Source organism: Elephas maximus, chromosome 5, assembly GCF_024166365.1.
Source record: "Elephas maximus indicus isolate mEleMax1 chromosome 5, mEleMax1 primary haplotype, whole genome shotgun sequence".
NCBI lineage: Eukaryota > Metazoa > Chordata > Mammalia > Proboscidea > Elephantidae > Elephas > Elephas maximus.
This window is the reverse complement of record NC_064823.1, coordinates 121,740,398-121,756,082: the sequence shown is the minus strand read 5'-3', so window position 1 is coordinate 121,756,082 and position 15,685 is coordinate 121,740,398. Positions and strand designations below refer to the sequence as shown.

Sequence of the window (15,685 nt, the reverse complement as noted above, 5' to 3'; positions counted from 1 at the left end):
GGACAGATTTAATCATACATTCATTCTAAGCACCACACTAATGACTTACGGAACTGCAGTGAGTTCAAAGGAGAATGATCATATAACTCAAAGTGTCTTTTTTGAGCCCTTAACTCAGGTTGTTATGCCCTTTAAAACAGCCTTGTTCTTACTAATTTACCTTATAATAAATGTTACAAATTTGAACTTATAAAATGAATTTATACTTAAAAAACATTTCTTTTATTTCTTTATATGTGGGAATTCTATGAAGATTTCTTTTGGAAAAAAATACATATTTTCAAAGTTAGCATTTGAGGGGTTGGAGTAGATGGATCCTTTTATGTTTTCTTCAGTCCTTTGGAAAAAAATTATGTGTGTGTGTGTGTGTTTGTTGTACATTAGGGCAAAATACGTAATGTAACAAATGAGTGGTATGTTGGTTTGGGTCATGCATGAATATATCTCATTTGGACATGATTTCACAAATGAAAATATATTTGTCTCACAGGTGTTTATGACTTTCAAGTGATATATATTTTTACCTCACCTGGATATGATCATATCATACCTCTTTTTAAGATCTCTACTGACCCTCCGTCTCATTCAGAATAAAACGCAAAATCCTTACAATAGCCCTGACCGCCCTACATGGTCTGATTCTTCCATCACCTACTCTCACCCTGCTCAACCAAACTGGCCTCCTTGCTGGACCTCAGACACACAAAGCAGACCTCAGGCATATGCTGTAGCCGCTGTCTCAACTTCTCTTTCCCTGGATATCTGCACGTTAGATTTCCTACCCTTATTCAGACTTCTGCTCAAATGTCAGCTTATTAGAGGGATCTCTCCTGACCCTCTCTAACCTCTTACTCTGCTTCATTTTTCTTATTAGCGCTTTTTAATACCTGAAGTATCTTTTGTGACTATTTTCCCCACTAAAATACAAGGTCCATGAGAGCAGAGCTCTTATCTGTTTTGTTATTAAGTGCCTGGCACTTAGTAGAAACTCAACAGATATTTGTTGAATAAATGAATTTGGCTGAGTTCACTGGTGATGAATCACACTAATAGATTGTGGTATCAATCTAAGTACAGTAAAATATCATGAATTTGAATTAATAGGTGGAAAGGAAGAAAAATGATTTTACAAATATAAATTAAATCTAAATTATTGAAAAATGTATTAAGCAATAGTAATGTGTGCACCTGATATAGTTTTTAAAAATTTTCCACAGCTTCTTTTCTACTTCCTATTTTGTCGTGTAGTGCCTGGGGTCTTAAAAGCTTGCAGACGGCCATCCAAGGCACAAGAGTTGGTCTCTATTCACTTGGCGCAACAGAGGAATAAGAGTCAGGAATAGGAAGAGGATATGGAATGTGTGGCTAATTGCCTCCATGAACAGCTGCCTCCTTTGCTATGAGACCAGAAGAACTGGATGGTGCCCGGCTACTGTTACTGAACATTTTGATCAAAGACTCTATAGAAAAATCCTGATCAAAGGGGGGAAAATATAGAACAGAATTTCAAATTCTCATGGACACTGGACTTTCTGGAGCCATGGAGGCTGGACGAACCCCTCAAACTATTACCCTGAGATAATCTTTAGAACTTAAACCAAAACTATCCCCTGAAGTCTTCGTAAAACCAAACAATAATTTAGCTTAACCATTAAAAAATGCCTTCCTTAAGCATTATGCCCGCATTATGCCCTTGTAAGAACTATCTATATGGGATCAAAGTGACAACAGCAACTTGAAAGATTATATAAGAGCCTTAGGAGGCAGTGAGTTTATGTTAATGAGGGAGGAACAACTGAGAAAAGGAGAGTAAGAATGGTTACACAACTCGAAGAATGTAATCAGTGTCACTGAATTATACATGTAGAAACTGTTGAATTAGCATATGTTTTGCTGTGTATATTCTCAACAACAAAATAAAATTAAAAAAATTTTTTTCCATGGTCAAACCTCAAATACTGCTTCTAAACCTTTTAAGACAAGAAATACAGTGCTATTTCTTACCACCACCCCCATGACCCACCCATTAAGAAAAGCAGTGAGGAAGGCAAATATCCATATCGTAAGTTTTTGCTTAGTTACATTTGAGTATTTACAGTTCATTGTACTTATATTTCAATTAAAATGTGCTCTTAATTTAAGACTTAGCAATAAATCCAAGCCATTACTTTTTCCCTGTCTCCTTGAAGGTGTGGCTGTATTGGAAGGTCCCATGTATGCAGTAGGAGGGCATGATGGCTGGAGCTATCTGAATACAGTGGAAAGATGGGACCCTCAGGCTCGCCAGTGGAATTTCGTTGCCACCATGTCCACCCCCAGGAGCACAGTAGGTGTGGCAGTACTCAGTGGAAAGTAAGGAAATACTTATAGTTCCATTTAAAACACAATAAATAAATATTAAGCTATATAATTTCTAGCTTAAAGATATACATAAATAAATCATAAAAGAGAAGTACTTTAAGAGTGCTATAAAGGAATTTTAGAAATCATTAGTCATTTTTATAATAGTTATAACTACATAGGGTCACAATGAGTCAGAACTGATTCAGCAGCACCTAACAACAAATATAAATAGCTCAAAGTTAAGTTCGGCTTTCATTTAAATGTGGAGATACTGTGAATTTCTAATTGTCATTTTGAGTGAAGAAATTTTATATAAATAGTCAATATTAATAAATTGTCCAGTAAAGACCTGGTGGTTTATATACCTTTAAAAGTATATGATCTTTTAAAAGTAGTATGGCCTCTCTCTCTCTCTCTCTCTCCCCGCCTCTCCCTTTCTCTCTCAGCATTTCCCTAAATAATTCCTTCCATCTGTTTAACTGATTTATCTTTATTTTTACTTCTTTTCTTTCTTACCTTGGTAAACTGGTAAAAACTAGATGGGATTTAAAAAGAAGGGTTCTCTTGCCTCTTGCCTGCTCTAAATAGAGAAAACAGATCTGGATCAAAAAAGATCAAGCCATCATCAATAGCTCTTGTTACTCAGAGACTAAGTACGTATATTTTTTTTAGCCTTTTCTTCCATAGAATGAAGCTTTACATATGGCTGTTAAATAAAAGCTGTTGTATACCTTTTGCTCACTTAAAATGCTTTATCATCGTTTCCAGAAAGAGGAAGGAATCAGGGCTAAAATAGAGACAGTTAAAGTTATTTGTAGAATTATATTATTGATTAAAAAACTAAAACCAAACCCATTGCTGTCGAGTCAATTCTGACTCATAGCAACCCTACAGGACAGAGTAGAACTGTCCCTTGGACTTACCAAAGAGCACCTGGAGGATTCAAACTGCTGACCTTTTGGTTTGCAGCCATAGCACTTAACCACTACATCACCAGGGTTTCCATATTATTGATTACAAGGAGAAAAACTAGAAAAATTTTGGTAAAAATTTCTGTATTTTCTGACCTAAGGTCTTGTTTCGTTTAGGGCCTATTAGTCGTATTGTACTTTTTATAATTTTTTAGCACTATTATAAGTGATAAGAAAAATTTAACCTATTTTTAAAATGTATATGATAGCCACACCCTTGCCCCCCCCCCCCCCATTTCTTCTAGTAAAGAAATCAGAATTCATCACTACGTATCTTTCCTCATTGGTAGAAGAGGCAGCCACTCAAGAAATCTAGTGAATGAAAAAAAGAAGGAAAAAAACTAAACAGTATCTTCCTGATTTTAACCTTTTGATTTAAATGTTTAGAATTAGTTCATTGGACAACATATACATTTTGTACAAGGGCAATTTTTTTAGCCCATATTTCTAATACAGGACAAAAAAAAAAACAGACATTTCTAATGCTTTTAGACCTACGGTAGCCTGAACTTCTAGGCATAGAAATACTTTCTTGTATTTTCTTGCTTTCTAATGAAAAATAAATATTTCAGTCTTTAACTTACCTAGAGTACAGTTTGGAGCCCTGGTGGCACAATGGTTAAGAGCTCGGCTGCTAACCCAAGGTCAGCAGTCGAATCTACCAACTGCTCCTTAGAAACTCCATGGGGCAGTTCTACTCTGTCCTATCAGGCCTCTATGCGTTGGAATCAACAGCAACATTTTTTTGTTTTAAGTACAATTTATTGAATATAATTCTGATAGCCTAGTAATTATATCATAAGCTAAGGATCTGTAATTTACTAAATACTTAAAAAATTTGCTTTTGAAAATACAGTATGTCTACACTTATTATAACTGTGAAAAACACTTGATTTATTCAGAGGTAGAATTTCAAGTGAATTAAAAAAAATTTTTTTTGCTGTAATGTTTTTACACAATGAATAAAATCAAGTAAGAAAAGAATGTCGTTTTAGAAATGCCGTGAAGCAGTAGTATTAAAAGACTAGAATTACTTCTGCTGCTGCTTTTAACTTCCTTACCACTCTTTAACCTTGTTGTCCCACTAACCTAATTTACTTTTCACTCAGAACCCCATCCCACTCATCCTACAGACTTGGAACCCTGAGTTCTATGTCCACGTGGTTGAGCCCTTCCAGAAAAATCCTGCAGCCACAATTGCAAGTCTGTCTACTGTCTCTCCCATAAACCCTCAGAAGCTATTCATAAATTTTGATAGTATCCTCAAACCTTCTAATCCTTCTCTGCCTCCTTACTTTCTATTGAGGATCTTGCCTCTTCCTTACAGGAAAAAAAAAAATCATGGCCCAAATAAACTAAATGTCATGTACATTTCCTTCCTCTAAGACCCATTGTCCTTTATAAAGTTAACTATTTCCACAATGTTATTCCCCTCCTTTCATGTCAAGAGATGGCACATCAAAGAGCAGTTCTGTTCTTTTACCTTTTTCCCCTGACTTTTTAGGCGCTTGCCCTGTCAATATTATTTCTGCCTCTTATATTTTCTTTTTCATAGTTCTTTTCCCTTCATCTTATGAATTCAAGTTTCTGCCATACTAAAAACAAATATAACACTCTGTCTTGGTCAGCTAGTGCTGCTGTAACAGAAATACCACAAGTGGATGGCTTTAACAAACAGGAGTTTATTCTCTCACAGTCCAGTAGGCTCTAAGTCTGAATTTAGGGTGCCGCCTCCAGGGAAAGGCTTTCTTTCTCTCTTGGCTCTGGAGGAAGGTTCTTGTCATCAGTCTCCCCTTGGCCTGGGAGCATCTCAGCGCAGGAACCTTAGGTCCAAAAGAGACGCTCTGCTTTCTTGGTGGTATGAGGGCCCCATGTCTCTCTGCTCGTTTCTCTCTTTTATATCTCAAAAGAGATTGGCTTAAGACACTATCTAATCTTGTAGATTTCATCAATATAACTGCCACTGATCCATCTCATTACATCATAGTGATAGAATATACAACACATAGAAAAATCACATCAGATGACAAAATGATAGACAATCATATACAATACTGGGAATCATTTCCTAGCTAAGTTGACAGATATTTTGGGGGACACAATTCAATCTATGACACACTCCTTCAACTCTACACATCCTACACCCAAACTTATTCTTTCTCATACCTTTTTATTGTAGTTGATGGACTCTGTTGCTCTCTCAGAAATCTGTAATTTTTGATAAACTCCTCCTACATCTTCCCCCAAAGCATATCCATTTTTAACTTCTGAATATCTTTTAATTCTTTCCTATCTTCCATTCCCACCATCATTATCTCATCTCTTTCCTGGTCTATTGCGTTATCTCCCCAAATGGTCAGCTTGCCTCTAACCTTAACTGTCTCCCTTTCATCCTTCTTTTTACAGAGACTTACTTCTCTGTCCAATTAGGACCGTGTCACTTCCCTGCCTAAAACCTTTCAGCAGCTTATCTGACCAAGCCTCTTTTATGACCTTGCCTCTGTCCATCTCTCTAGACTCTGCCATTCTCTACCTATAGCATATTATACTCCAGCAAAACTTATTTGTTAAACATATGTTTTGTTTCACACTTCTGGTGTCTTTTAATACCCATGCCATCTATCTTCAAATGTTGTTTCCTCCACTTCCCCACCTGACAAACTCAGTCATCCTTGAAACTTGCTCAGAAATCACCTGTGGAAAACCTCCAATCCCCATTCCTCTTTCTTCATTTCCCCTACACTTGTTATCCATTCCATCTGCAGCATTTTTACTGTGAGTAATTTGTGTATAATTGTATTACAGTGTAATAAATTCCAGTGTCTTCAACTATGTTAATATAGTTTAAGTTTAAAGCAAGATATTGCTACAGGCATATCTTGCTGTTTAAAATGTAATCATCTTACTATTTAAGAACAAGTATGAGTGGCATGGTGTATTTTAACTATGAAATCTGTCTTTAAAGTATATGTAAATATTTAGTTTTAATGGGTAGATTTATTTAGTACAGTTCAAATATTACTTCTTGAAAATCAGAAAATAGTTAAATATTAACTAAGGCATCCATAAATTTAAAATGTATGATCTTTTGTACAAGCAGTGGGCTGAATTTACTTTAAAAAAAAAATACTAATAGAAAAATACTGATAAAGAGCTTCCCAAGTGAACAGTAAGTACAAGAAGGTTTTATGTGTAATGGAAAAAAAAATTGTGTTCAAATATTTTACATATATTTTAAGTTTAGAGGAAAAGACTGTCTCTAATTAGTGCAGTATATTGATTGATGAATTAAAACTGATCTACATGGCAACATTTAGATCATTCCACCAAAGCAAACCCATTAAAAATGGCATAGGAATTAATATTTATTATATACAAATAAAAAAACCAAACTCGTTGCCATCGAGTCAATTCCAACTCATAGCGACCCTATAAAAAAAAAGTTCCAACTCATAGCGACCCTATAGGACACAGTAAAACTGCCCCAAAACGTTTCCAAGGCTATAATCTTTAAGGAAGCAGACTGCCACATTTTTCTCCCATGGAGCGCCTCTTGGGTTCAAACTGCTGACCTTTTGATTAGCAGTCGAGCACTTAGCCACTCTGCCACCAGTGCTCCTGTTTTCGCATATTTTAGATGACTTACAGTATCCTTTTCTCCAGTAATTTAAGGATCGCTTTGAATCCACCAGCTGCCCCCTTGGAAACCTTATGGGGCAGTTCCACTCTGTTCTGTAGGGTCATTATGAGACAGAATTGACTCAGTGGCAACAAGTTTGGTTTTTTATTTGTATATAATAAATTTAATGTATATGCTATTGTTTCAAGCTATCCTTTTAGTCCCCTGTTTCACAATCACAAATACATACTAGATGACAGTTGACTGTAACTGCTCATTAAAATAACTTTGTGTCCTGGTTCTACTTCTTGCTGGGTGACCTTGTGCAAGTCTTTTAATGTCTGTGAGCCCCGTTTTCTTCACCTGTGAAACAAGGATACAACTGGTTTCTGTTAGTATTGTTGTGATGAGTAAATTAAATAATACCATGTAAAGTGCCCTACCTATAATAGGTGCTCAGAGATTAGTTTCTAATTCTATTTTAGATATTTAAAAAATAAATAATAGTATGTTTATACATCATGTTTTATCTGTTCTAAGACACATATTTTAACATCTAAAATCGGGATGCATCTTACAAATCAATGGTGATTTACAATCGCTGTCAAACAGATAGCAGCTGTGAAATGGTTATTGCCTTCAAGTGCAGCTTGTTTTCCTTATTATGTATCTACAAAAGTGATATGTGGTAGGATATATAGATATATATAAACCTGTGAAAGCCAGATCCTGTGTAAGGCAGAGACCTGTCAGAGAAGGAAAATTAAAATATTTTCCATTGAAATGAATGACAGAAAAATGGTAAGACTGCACCCTGTCAAAGGCAGAAAACTTGTGAGACCTGGAAAAACAAGGCATATATATAATATATGATACAAACATGTGTCATTTAATTGGTAGCATATATTCTTTCATAAAGGTACATAAATTGACAGTGTGTCTTATAATCGATGGCATCTTAAAAAGAAAAAAAGTTTTTTTTTCTTTTTAGATTTGATGAAATACAGTAAGTATAGCCTCTTAAGCAAAATAAAAATGCTATATCTTATTTATCATTTCATTTGTTCTTTTTACAGACTTTATGCAGTCGGTGGTCGTGATGGAAGTTCTTGTCTCAAATCAGTAGAATGTTTTGATCCTCATACCAATAAATGGACACTCTGTGCACAAATGTCAAAAAGAAGAGGTGGAGTAGGAGTAACTACCTGGAACGGATTGCTCTATGCTATTGGAGGACACGATGCACCTGCATCCAACTTGACTTCCAGACTCTCAGACTGTGTGGAGAGGTAATTTCCAGTCAAGGAGAACTTAGAACAACAACTAAAACACACACACACACACACAAACACATACAAGCCTGTGACACTTTCAGACATATGAATAACTCTTTATTGAGAGTTCACTACATGCAAGGCAGTTCCCGAGGAACTCTGTAAACACTGGGTTGTCTTCTCTGAGCATTCCTCAATCTATCTCCCTACAGCCTATTCAAATTCTTCCCTTACCATATTCCTGTCTACTTAAACCTTGCCTTAGAATTAGTTGCATAATTTGAATGGATTTAGGAGGAGAATCAATAGAACTTGGTGGATAATTAGATATGAGAAGTGATAGAGAAGGAGAGGCTCTTTAAGATCAAGAAACAAGGTAAATGATGGTATACCTTAATAAGAAATGAATCTTTGTCAGAGCAGCACCTTTTCTAATAAGTTGCTAGACATCTAAGTGGAGATGTCAGCCAGGTAGTTGAATATATGAGCCTGGAGCTCAGGGCAAAGCTTTGGGCTGAAGATGTGCATTTAAGAGTTATAAGTACATATCAATTTCAATACAGTGAAAGAGTAGAGAGAAAGAAAAAGGATGGGTATGGAAAACGTCAACATTTAGACATGTAGTATACAAAATAAGAATGAGATGTAGCAACTGGAGGAATAAAAGGAAAACTCATCTCATCTAATGAGTAGAACACATTCGGATTTCCCCAGTTGATTCCAGGTGACCTAATATATTCAAACCACTGTTTAATCCAGACCACATGTTGCATTTGATTGCTGTGTCCTTCAAAGCAGCCTTTTTATCTAACTCAGACCATTTTTTTCTTTTTTTATCATATTGACTGTTTGAGAGACAGGGCCAGTTGTCTTACCAAATGTCCTACTTTCTGGATTTGTCTGGTTCCTTCCTTGTCAGGATGTTTAGCATTTCTTTAGCCCCTGTATTTCTGTAAAACTGGAAGTTATATCTAAATGCATGATGGGTTAAAATTAAACTTCTGGCTAGCATATGTCACAGTTGATATTGTATACTTCATGCTGTCTCACATCAGAAGTTATAATGTTTGATTTGTCCACCTTTAGCAATGCATAGATTGAACACTGATTTGGGATGATGACAGTATAAAACTTTAAATGCATGATTGTGACTTTTTCCTTTTACAATTGGAAAGTAGTCTGTGTGTTGTTACTTTGGCACACTCATTCACTCAGTCATTTTATTGCCAATCGATAATCCTTGTCTGGATCAATACTTTCTTTAGGGTTTGAAAAATTGTTTCTTTAATTCTGTCATTCTTTCTACATTCGTTACCAAGAATTATTTTATAAAGTAGAGTTTTCCCTGTCAAGCAGCCCTAGTGGTGCAGTGGTTCAGCTGCTAACCAAAAGGTCAACAGTTCAAATCCACTAGCCATTCCCTGGAAACCCTATAGGGCAGTTCTGCTCTGCCCCGTAGGGTCGCTATAAGTCGATTTGGTTTGGTTTTTGGTTTCTCTATCAACTTGAGGTCTTTAGATATTCTAACAAAGAGCTTACTTATTCTAATGTATAGTATTCAACATACAGTTAGTTATTCTAACATACAGTTCTAATATATATGATAAATTTTTTTCCTTTAATTGCTAGTATTAATAAGGAGTATTATTACATATAAATGGTTCAGATGCCCCAAAACTGTGTTGAGACCATCATTTTTTCAACAGATATTTCTTTTATAGTTATTAACTGTTAGATGCTGGAATATGTGAGGAGTAGGAAAGACGCTGTGCCTGTTCTCATGAATGTTATAATCTTATCAGTAAAAAAAAAAAGTTGTTTTTTTTTTTTTTTACTGTAGAGACCAAAAATTAATATATATATAATTGTAATAAGTGGCATGAAGGAGAAAAAGTCTATTTTGAGAGACCTGGGGGCTCAAGGGAGTACTTCCTGAAAGAGATGACATTTAAAAGTAAAACTTGAAGAATAAGTAGAAGTTGGCCAACAAAGAACATTTCTGAGAAAAAGCATAGCCTATATAAAGGTTCTGAAGCAGAAAGGGATACAGTTCTTTCAAGAAGCTGAAAGAAGACCACTGTGGCTAGAGAAGGAACAGTATGGGGGAGAGGCAGGGAAGAGGTGTGGTGGAGTGGGGGTGGAAGCAGATCAAGTAGGTTCTTAAGGACTTATTAAGGATTTTGAATTTCAAAGAGCGGTGGGAAGTGTGTGTGTGTGTGTGTGTGTGTGTGTGTGTGTGTGTTGACATGATCAGGCTTTTGTGACTTATGAAATAAATTGTAAGTGACTAGAAGAAGGATGAATGGTGAAATGAAGCTTTGCTAATGACAGTGAGCTCTTTCTGTGAAATAATAAGCAAACTTGGTTGTTGTCTTTTGAGAAACAGGAAAGTTACACCTGCGCTTCACCTGTGTTGGGGGGAAAATAATTCAGATTCTGCTTGTTATTATAATTCAGAAAATAAATAGGGACATCTTTATAGACTTTGCCCCATAAATTAGACTCACTGTAGTACTGCACCGAATGAAAAATTGTTCATTGATACAAGAGATATTAGATGCACTGTAGATCGTCTGAGCATCTGTTACTGGATAGACAACTTCAGGCAGCTCTAATTTCCATACCTCATGAAGGGAACCAGAAGGTCCAGAGGTGGGAAGCCACAGTGAATCAGGCTATGCGTTATCATATGTAGAGTTTCATGGCTTGATTTCTTCAGATTTTAAGTAGGCAATCTGTCTTAGTTTCCTAGAGCTGCCCTAACAAAATACCACAAAGAGATGGCTTTAAAGAACAGAAATAAATTTTGTCACAGTTTTGAAAGCTAGAAGTTCAAATCAGGGCCTCAGCCATGTTGATTCTTTCTCAGGGCTTTGAGAGAGGAACTGTTCTGTGCCTCTCTCCTAGTTTCTGGGGGCAGCTGGCAGTCCTTGGCATTCCTTTGCTTGTAGACAGACACTCACTTGCTTTCTTCCCCATGTGTAACTATTTCCGTGTCCATCCTTCCCTTTATAAGATACCACTCAAAAGGAATTAGAATTAGGACCCACCCTACTCCGGTATGACTTTGTTAACAAATAATATTTGCAGAGAAAAACCATGTTTCCCCAAACAAGGTCACATTCACTGCTACAGGGGTTAGGACTTCACTGTATCTTGGGGGGGGGGGGCGGGAGGGGGGCGGACACAGTTCTATCTATAACGCAATCTAAAGCCTTAAAGTAGTTTCCCATGTTTACAGAAATAGTTTAAGTGCTGTGCATCTGCTAAACGAATCTATTATAACCAAAAAAAAAAAAAAAACACCAAACCCAGCGCCGTCGAGTCGATTCCAGCTCATAGCGACCCTATAGGACAGAGTAGAACTTCCCGCATAGAGTTTCCAAGGAGCGTCTGGTGGATTCGAACTGCCGACCTTTTGGTTAGCGGTCTTAGCGTTTAACCTCTACACCACCAGGGTTTCCGAATCTATAAGTTAAAAGTTTTCAGGAAAATATTGATATTTTTCTCTAAAATATGTTCAGATGTACTCTTATCTAGTAGGTAATAAGACAGAAGATAAACTTGAAGAGTAAAATTATTTTTACATAAAATACTTTGAGAACAATATCAGCTTCAGCTCTAAAATTTTCTTTCAGATATGATCCCAAAACAGATATGTGGACTGCAGTGGCATCTATGAGCATCAGCAGAGATGCAGTGGGCGTCTGTTTACTTGGTGATAAACTGTATGCTGTTGGAGGATATGATGGACAGACTTACCTTAATACAGTGGAGGCTTATGATCCTCAGACAAACGAGTGGACCCAGGTATGGCATGTTCACTCTTCATTTTTATACTTACTCAGCTTTTGTTTAAACAATTATTTTGGCAAAACAGATTCTCTCAATTTTGACTAATATGGAAATTTATAACATAAGTATGAGAAAGTATTCTCCTGATTAAATATGAGGAAGCAAGAGGGAATTTCAAAATTTGTAACAGAATTAAATCTAAAATTACCTTTGAAGTATAAGTTAATACTCAGAGATGTTACAAGTCGATCCACTACCATTTCCCTGCTGGGAATTGATGAGATATTCTAGCATTGACAGAGTTTATAGGATCACAAGAGGACTGTAATAAAGGGAGGGGAGATTGTAGAAAAGAAGAAACAAAGACAGAAAATTTGGAGGGGTTTTTTCCCCTTATATGAGCAATAACTTTTAAATACTCAAGCTACTGATATTTGGGAGCAGGTCAAATTTCTGGCATAACCTAATAAAGATGGTAATCCTGAATTATATTAACAAGTAAAAAACTTGACTTGGCAAGTGTATTAGCAAAAAGAATTCTATTTCTGGGAGGGATCTAGCACTTTTAAGAATGATGTTTTGAGATCTTTGTTTCCATCATCAATCAATAGTTTTGTGCCTGTAATACCCAATTCAGAATCTGGTAGAGAAAAGACCGCCAGTAAATGTTTAAGTGAGCCAAGTTTCTCCTACATACAAGGACCAATACTAAGTATTGGCCAGAAAACACCACTTATGAGAATCCCTGCTGTAGTAGAACTTAACTTCTACTTAAGCAGGTAAGATATACATGTGCAAGGGGAGAACCCACAGCATTAAGTGCTTGGTGTTAAGGGTCCACTAGTATAAGCAGTGAGTAGAGTAGAAAACCAAAGAGAAAAAAGAAGTTGGTTGTTGGGAGGACTTTAGTGAAAAAGAGTAGGATTTAATGAATTGACCCAATTCAAATATGTGGTAAAAGGGGGTATTTTGTGAAGGAACATAAAATTAATGTCACTGAGGCAGAGGGACACAAGATACATTTAGGAACTGTGACTAGTTATAAGGATTCATGCTTGAAAAGAGTAGAAGTTCTTATGTTCTTTGAGGCGCGAGGGATTGGAGCCAGTATGGAGGTCTGTGAAGGCCAAGCTGAAGAGTTTGGTAATGATAAGCCTGCAGAGACTTTTAACCAAGAGAGTGATGCAGTAATAGAAAGTTCAGCTAGGCAGCAATTGGGGACAGAGTAAATTGGGGTAGGGGCAGGCAGAGGTGAAGCCTGGAGAAAAGGAAAGCATGTAGAAGGTTGCTCGAGGCTCGAGGTATTACGTACATAACATAGGGGAGGGAAGGAAAGGATGAAGTCAGGTGATATTACCAAGTCTTGTCAATGCTTTGTGTACTCACTCTAACTGGTCTTTTAGAAGGTGCAGCTTCTGAAGAAAACAGCAAAGCAATGATCAGAGAGTTCCTTAGAAGATAAGAGATAGAGCATTTAAATAGAAGAGAGGAGGTTTCAGCCATATAAGGAAGAATGGAGACACTTAGTCATTCACGAACTTTTAGGAACCTGAGAATGTGACAGAGCAGAAGCCACCATACAGAGTTTAAAAAGTAAAGGGAAGAATAAAACTAAGGGTAGGAGCTACAGGGACATGCAATTTTAAAATAATGATGATAGAAATTTAACATTTATTGAACACATCTTATGTAACAAGCTGTGTTCTAAACGTTTTACATTAAAAACCCATTGCTGTCGAGCATCCTCCCAACCACCCTATTAAGTAAGTACTATTATTTTCCCACCATACAGGATGAGGAATCTGAGACACAGGTAGATAACTGGCTGAAGGTCACGTAGCAAATAAATGGTGGAGTTAGCGTTTAAGCCGAGGATTTTTTTTTTTTTTTTTTCTTACAATAGGAATGGCAATAAGAGGGTGGGGAGAGATTCCAGTTTTGCTGAGAAAGCAACACTGAAAAACACCTTCCTGGGAAAAGGGCAGGAAACAGAAATGAGAACAAAGACTGGTCATCCTTAGACTGGAAAAAAGATTTTATCCTCCAAGGCTGGAGGAAAAGATGAGAGGGGGCATGGAGACAGGTACAGGGAGTTTTTAAGTGAAGAGAAGGATAGAGAAAGGGACTGACACTGTGTGACGTTGATTTGTTTCTTAAATAAGTGAGATCAGTTGGTAAAGGGAAGAGGGATAAGATTGAGGGTTTGAATTGGAGCATTTTAGAATAAATGCTAAGGGTTTTCATTAGAAATTATGTGATTACCTACCATCAGCCTCCCACCATGTCAGAAGCAGTTATGAATGGCAACCCGGAGCCCAAAAAAAAAAAAGAGAAGAATCTTTCTCTGAGATATATTTGACATAAGCCCTTAAGCCAGTTATAAGTAAATCTATTGGCCAGTATTTGAGACTTGTTATTATAGATAAGAGAAGAAATGATGAAGTAAAAGAGCTGAACAGAAAATTCCAAAGGGCAGCTTGAGAAGACAGAGTAAATATTATAGTGAAATGTGCAAAGACCTGGAGATAGAAAACGAAAGGGGAAGAACACATTTGGCATTTCTCAAGCTGAAAGAACTGAAGAAAAAATTCAAGCCTCTAGTTGCAGTTTTGAAAGATTCTATGGGCAAAATATTGAATGACACAGGAAGCATTAAAAGAAAATGGAGGGGGGAGGCGGAGCCAAGATGGCGGACTAGGCAGACGCTACCTCGGATCCCTCTTACAACAAAGACACAGAAAAACAAGTGAATCGATCACATACATAACAATCTACGAACCCTGAACAACAAACACAGATTTAGAGACGGAGAACGAACTAATACGGGGAAGCAGCGATTGTTTCCAGAGCCTGGAGCCAGCGTACCAGTCAGGTACGGCACAAGCACAGAGACCTGCTCCACCCCCCTGAACTAACCCCGGGAGGGGGACTAGCCGGTTCCACGGGCGGCGTGGGACGCAGCCGTTAGGAGAAGTCCCCGGGAGGCAGTGACTGATCTTGGAGCAGAAAGAGCAGCATCCGAGCCGGGGAACCGTCCCGCAGGGATTTGGACTGCACGCAGCAGATTTTCTGGAAAAACTAGTTTCCCAGTGATGGCTCGGAGACAACAATCCATATCAAACCACTTAAAGAAGCAGACCGTGACAGCTTCTCCAACCCCCCAAACAAAAGAATCAAAATCTTTCCCAAATGAAGATACAATTTTGGAATTATCAGATACAGAATATAAAAAACTAATTTACAGAATGCTTAATGATATCACAAATGAAATTAGGATATCTGTAGAAAAAGCCAAGGAACACACTGATAAAACTGTTGAAGAACTCAAAAAGATTATTCAAGAACATACTGGAAAAATTAATAAGTTGCAAGAATCCATAGAGAGACAACATGTAGAAATCCAAAAGATTAACAATAAAATAACAGAATTAGACAACACACTAGGAAGTCAGAGGAGCAGACTCGAGCAATTAGAATGCAGACTGGGACATCTGGAGGACCAGGGAATCAACACCAACATAGCTGAAAAAAAAATCAGATAAAAGAATTAAAAAAAATGAAGAAACCCTAAGAATTATGTGGGACTCTATCAAGAAGGATAACCTGCGGGTGATTGGAGTCCCAGAACAGGGAGGGGGGACAGAAAACACAGAGAAAATAGTTGAAGAACTTCTGACAGAAAA

The 15,685-nt window shown here is 37.1% G+C and overlaps 1 protein-coding gene across 4 annotated transcripts in view; it reads left to right on the top strand.

Annotated features, from left to right (window-relative positions):
• KLHL5 (kelch like family member 5) overlaps nucleotides 1–15,685 on the top strand; it is a 102,384-nt gene that overhangs the window by 72,793 nt on the left and 13,906 nt on the right. For all 4 annotated transcript variants that reach the window (XR_007517681.1, XM_049886347.1, XM_049886346.1 and 1 more), the window contains 3 exons: nucleotides 2,190–2,352; nucleotides 8,010–8,222; nucleotides 11,846–12,017. Coding sequence is in view for 3 of the 4 variants with exons in the window: in XM_049886347.1 (XP_049742304.1) it covers nucleotides 2,190–2,352; nucleotides 8,010–8,222; nucleotides 11,846–12,017 (548 nt within the window). In the remaining variant the exon portion in view is untranslated. The remainder of the gene's footprint in view (nucleotides 1–2,189; nucleotides 2,353–8,009; nucleotides 8,223–11,845; nucleotides 12,018–15,685) is intronic.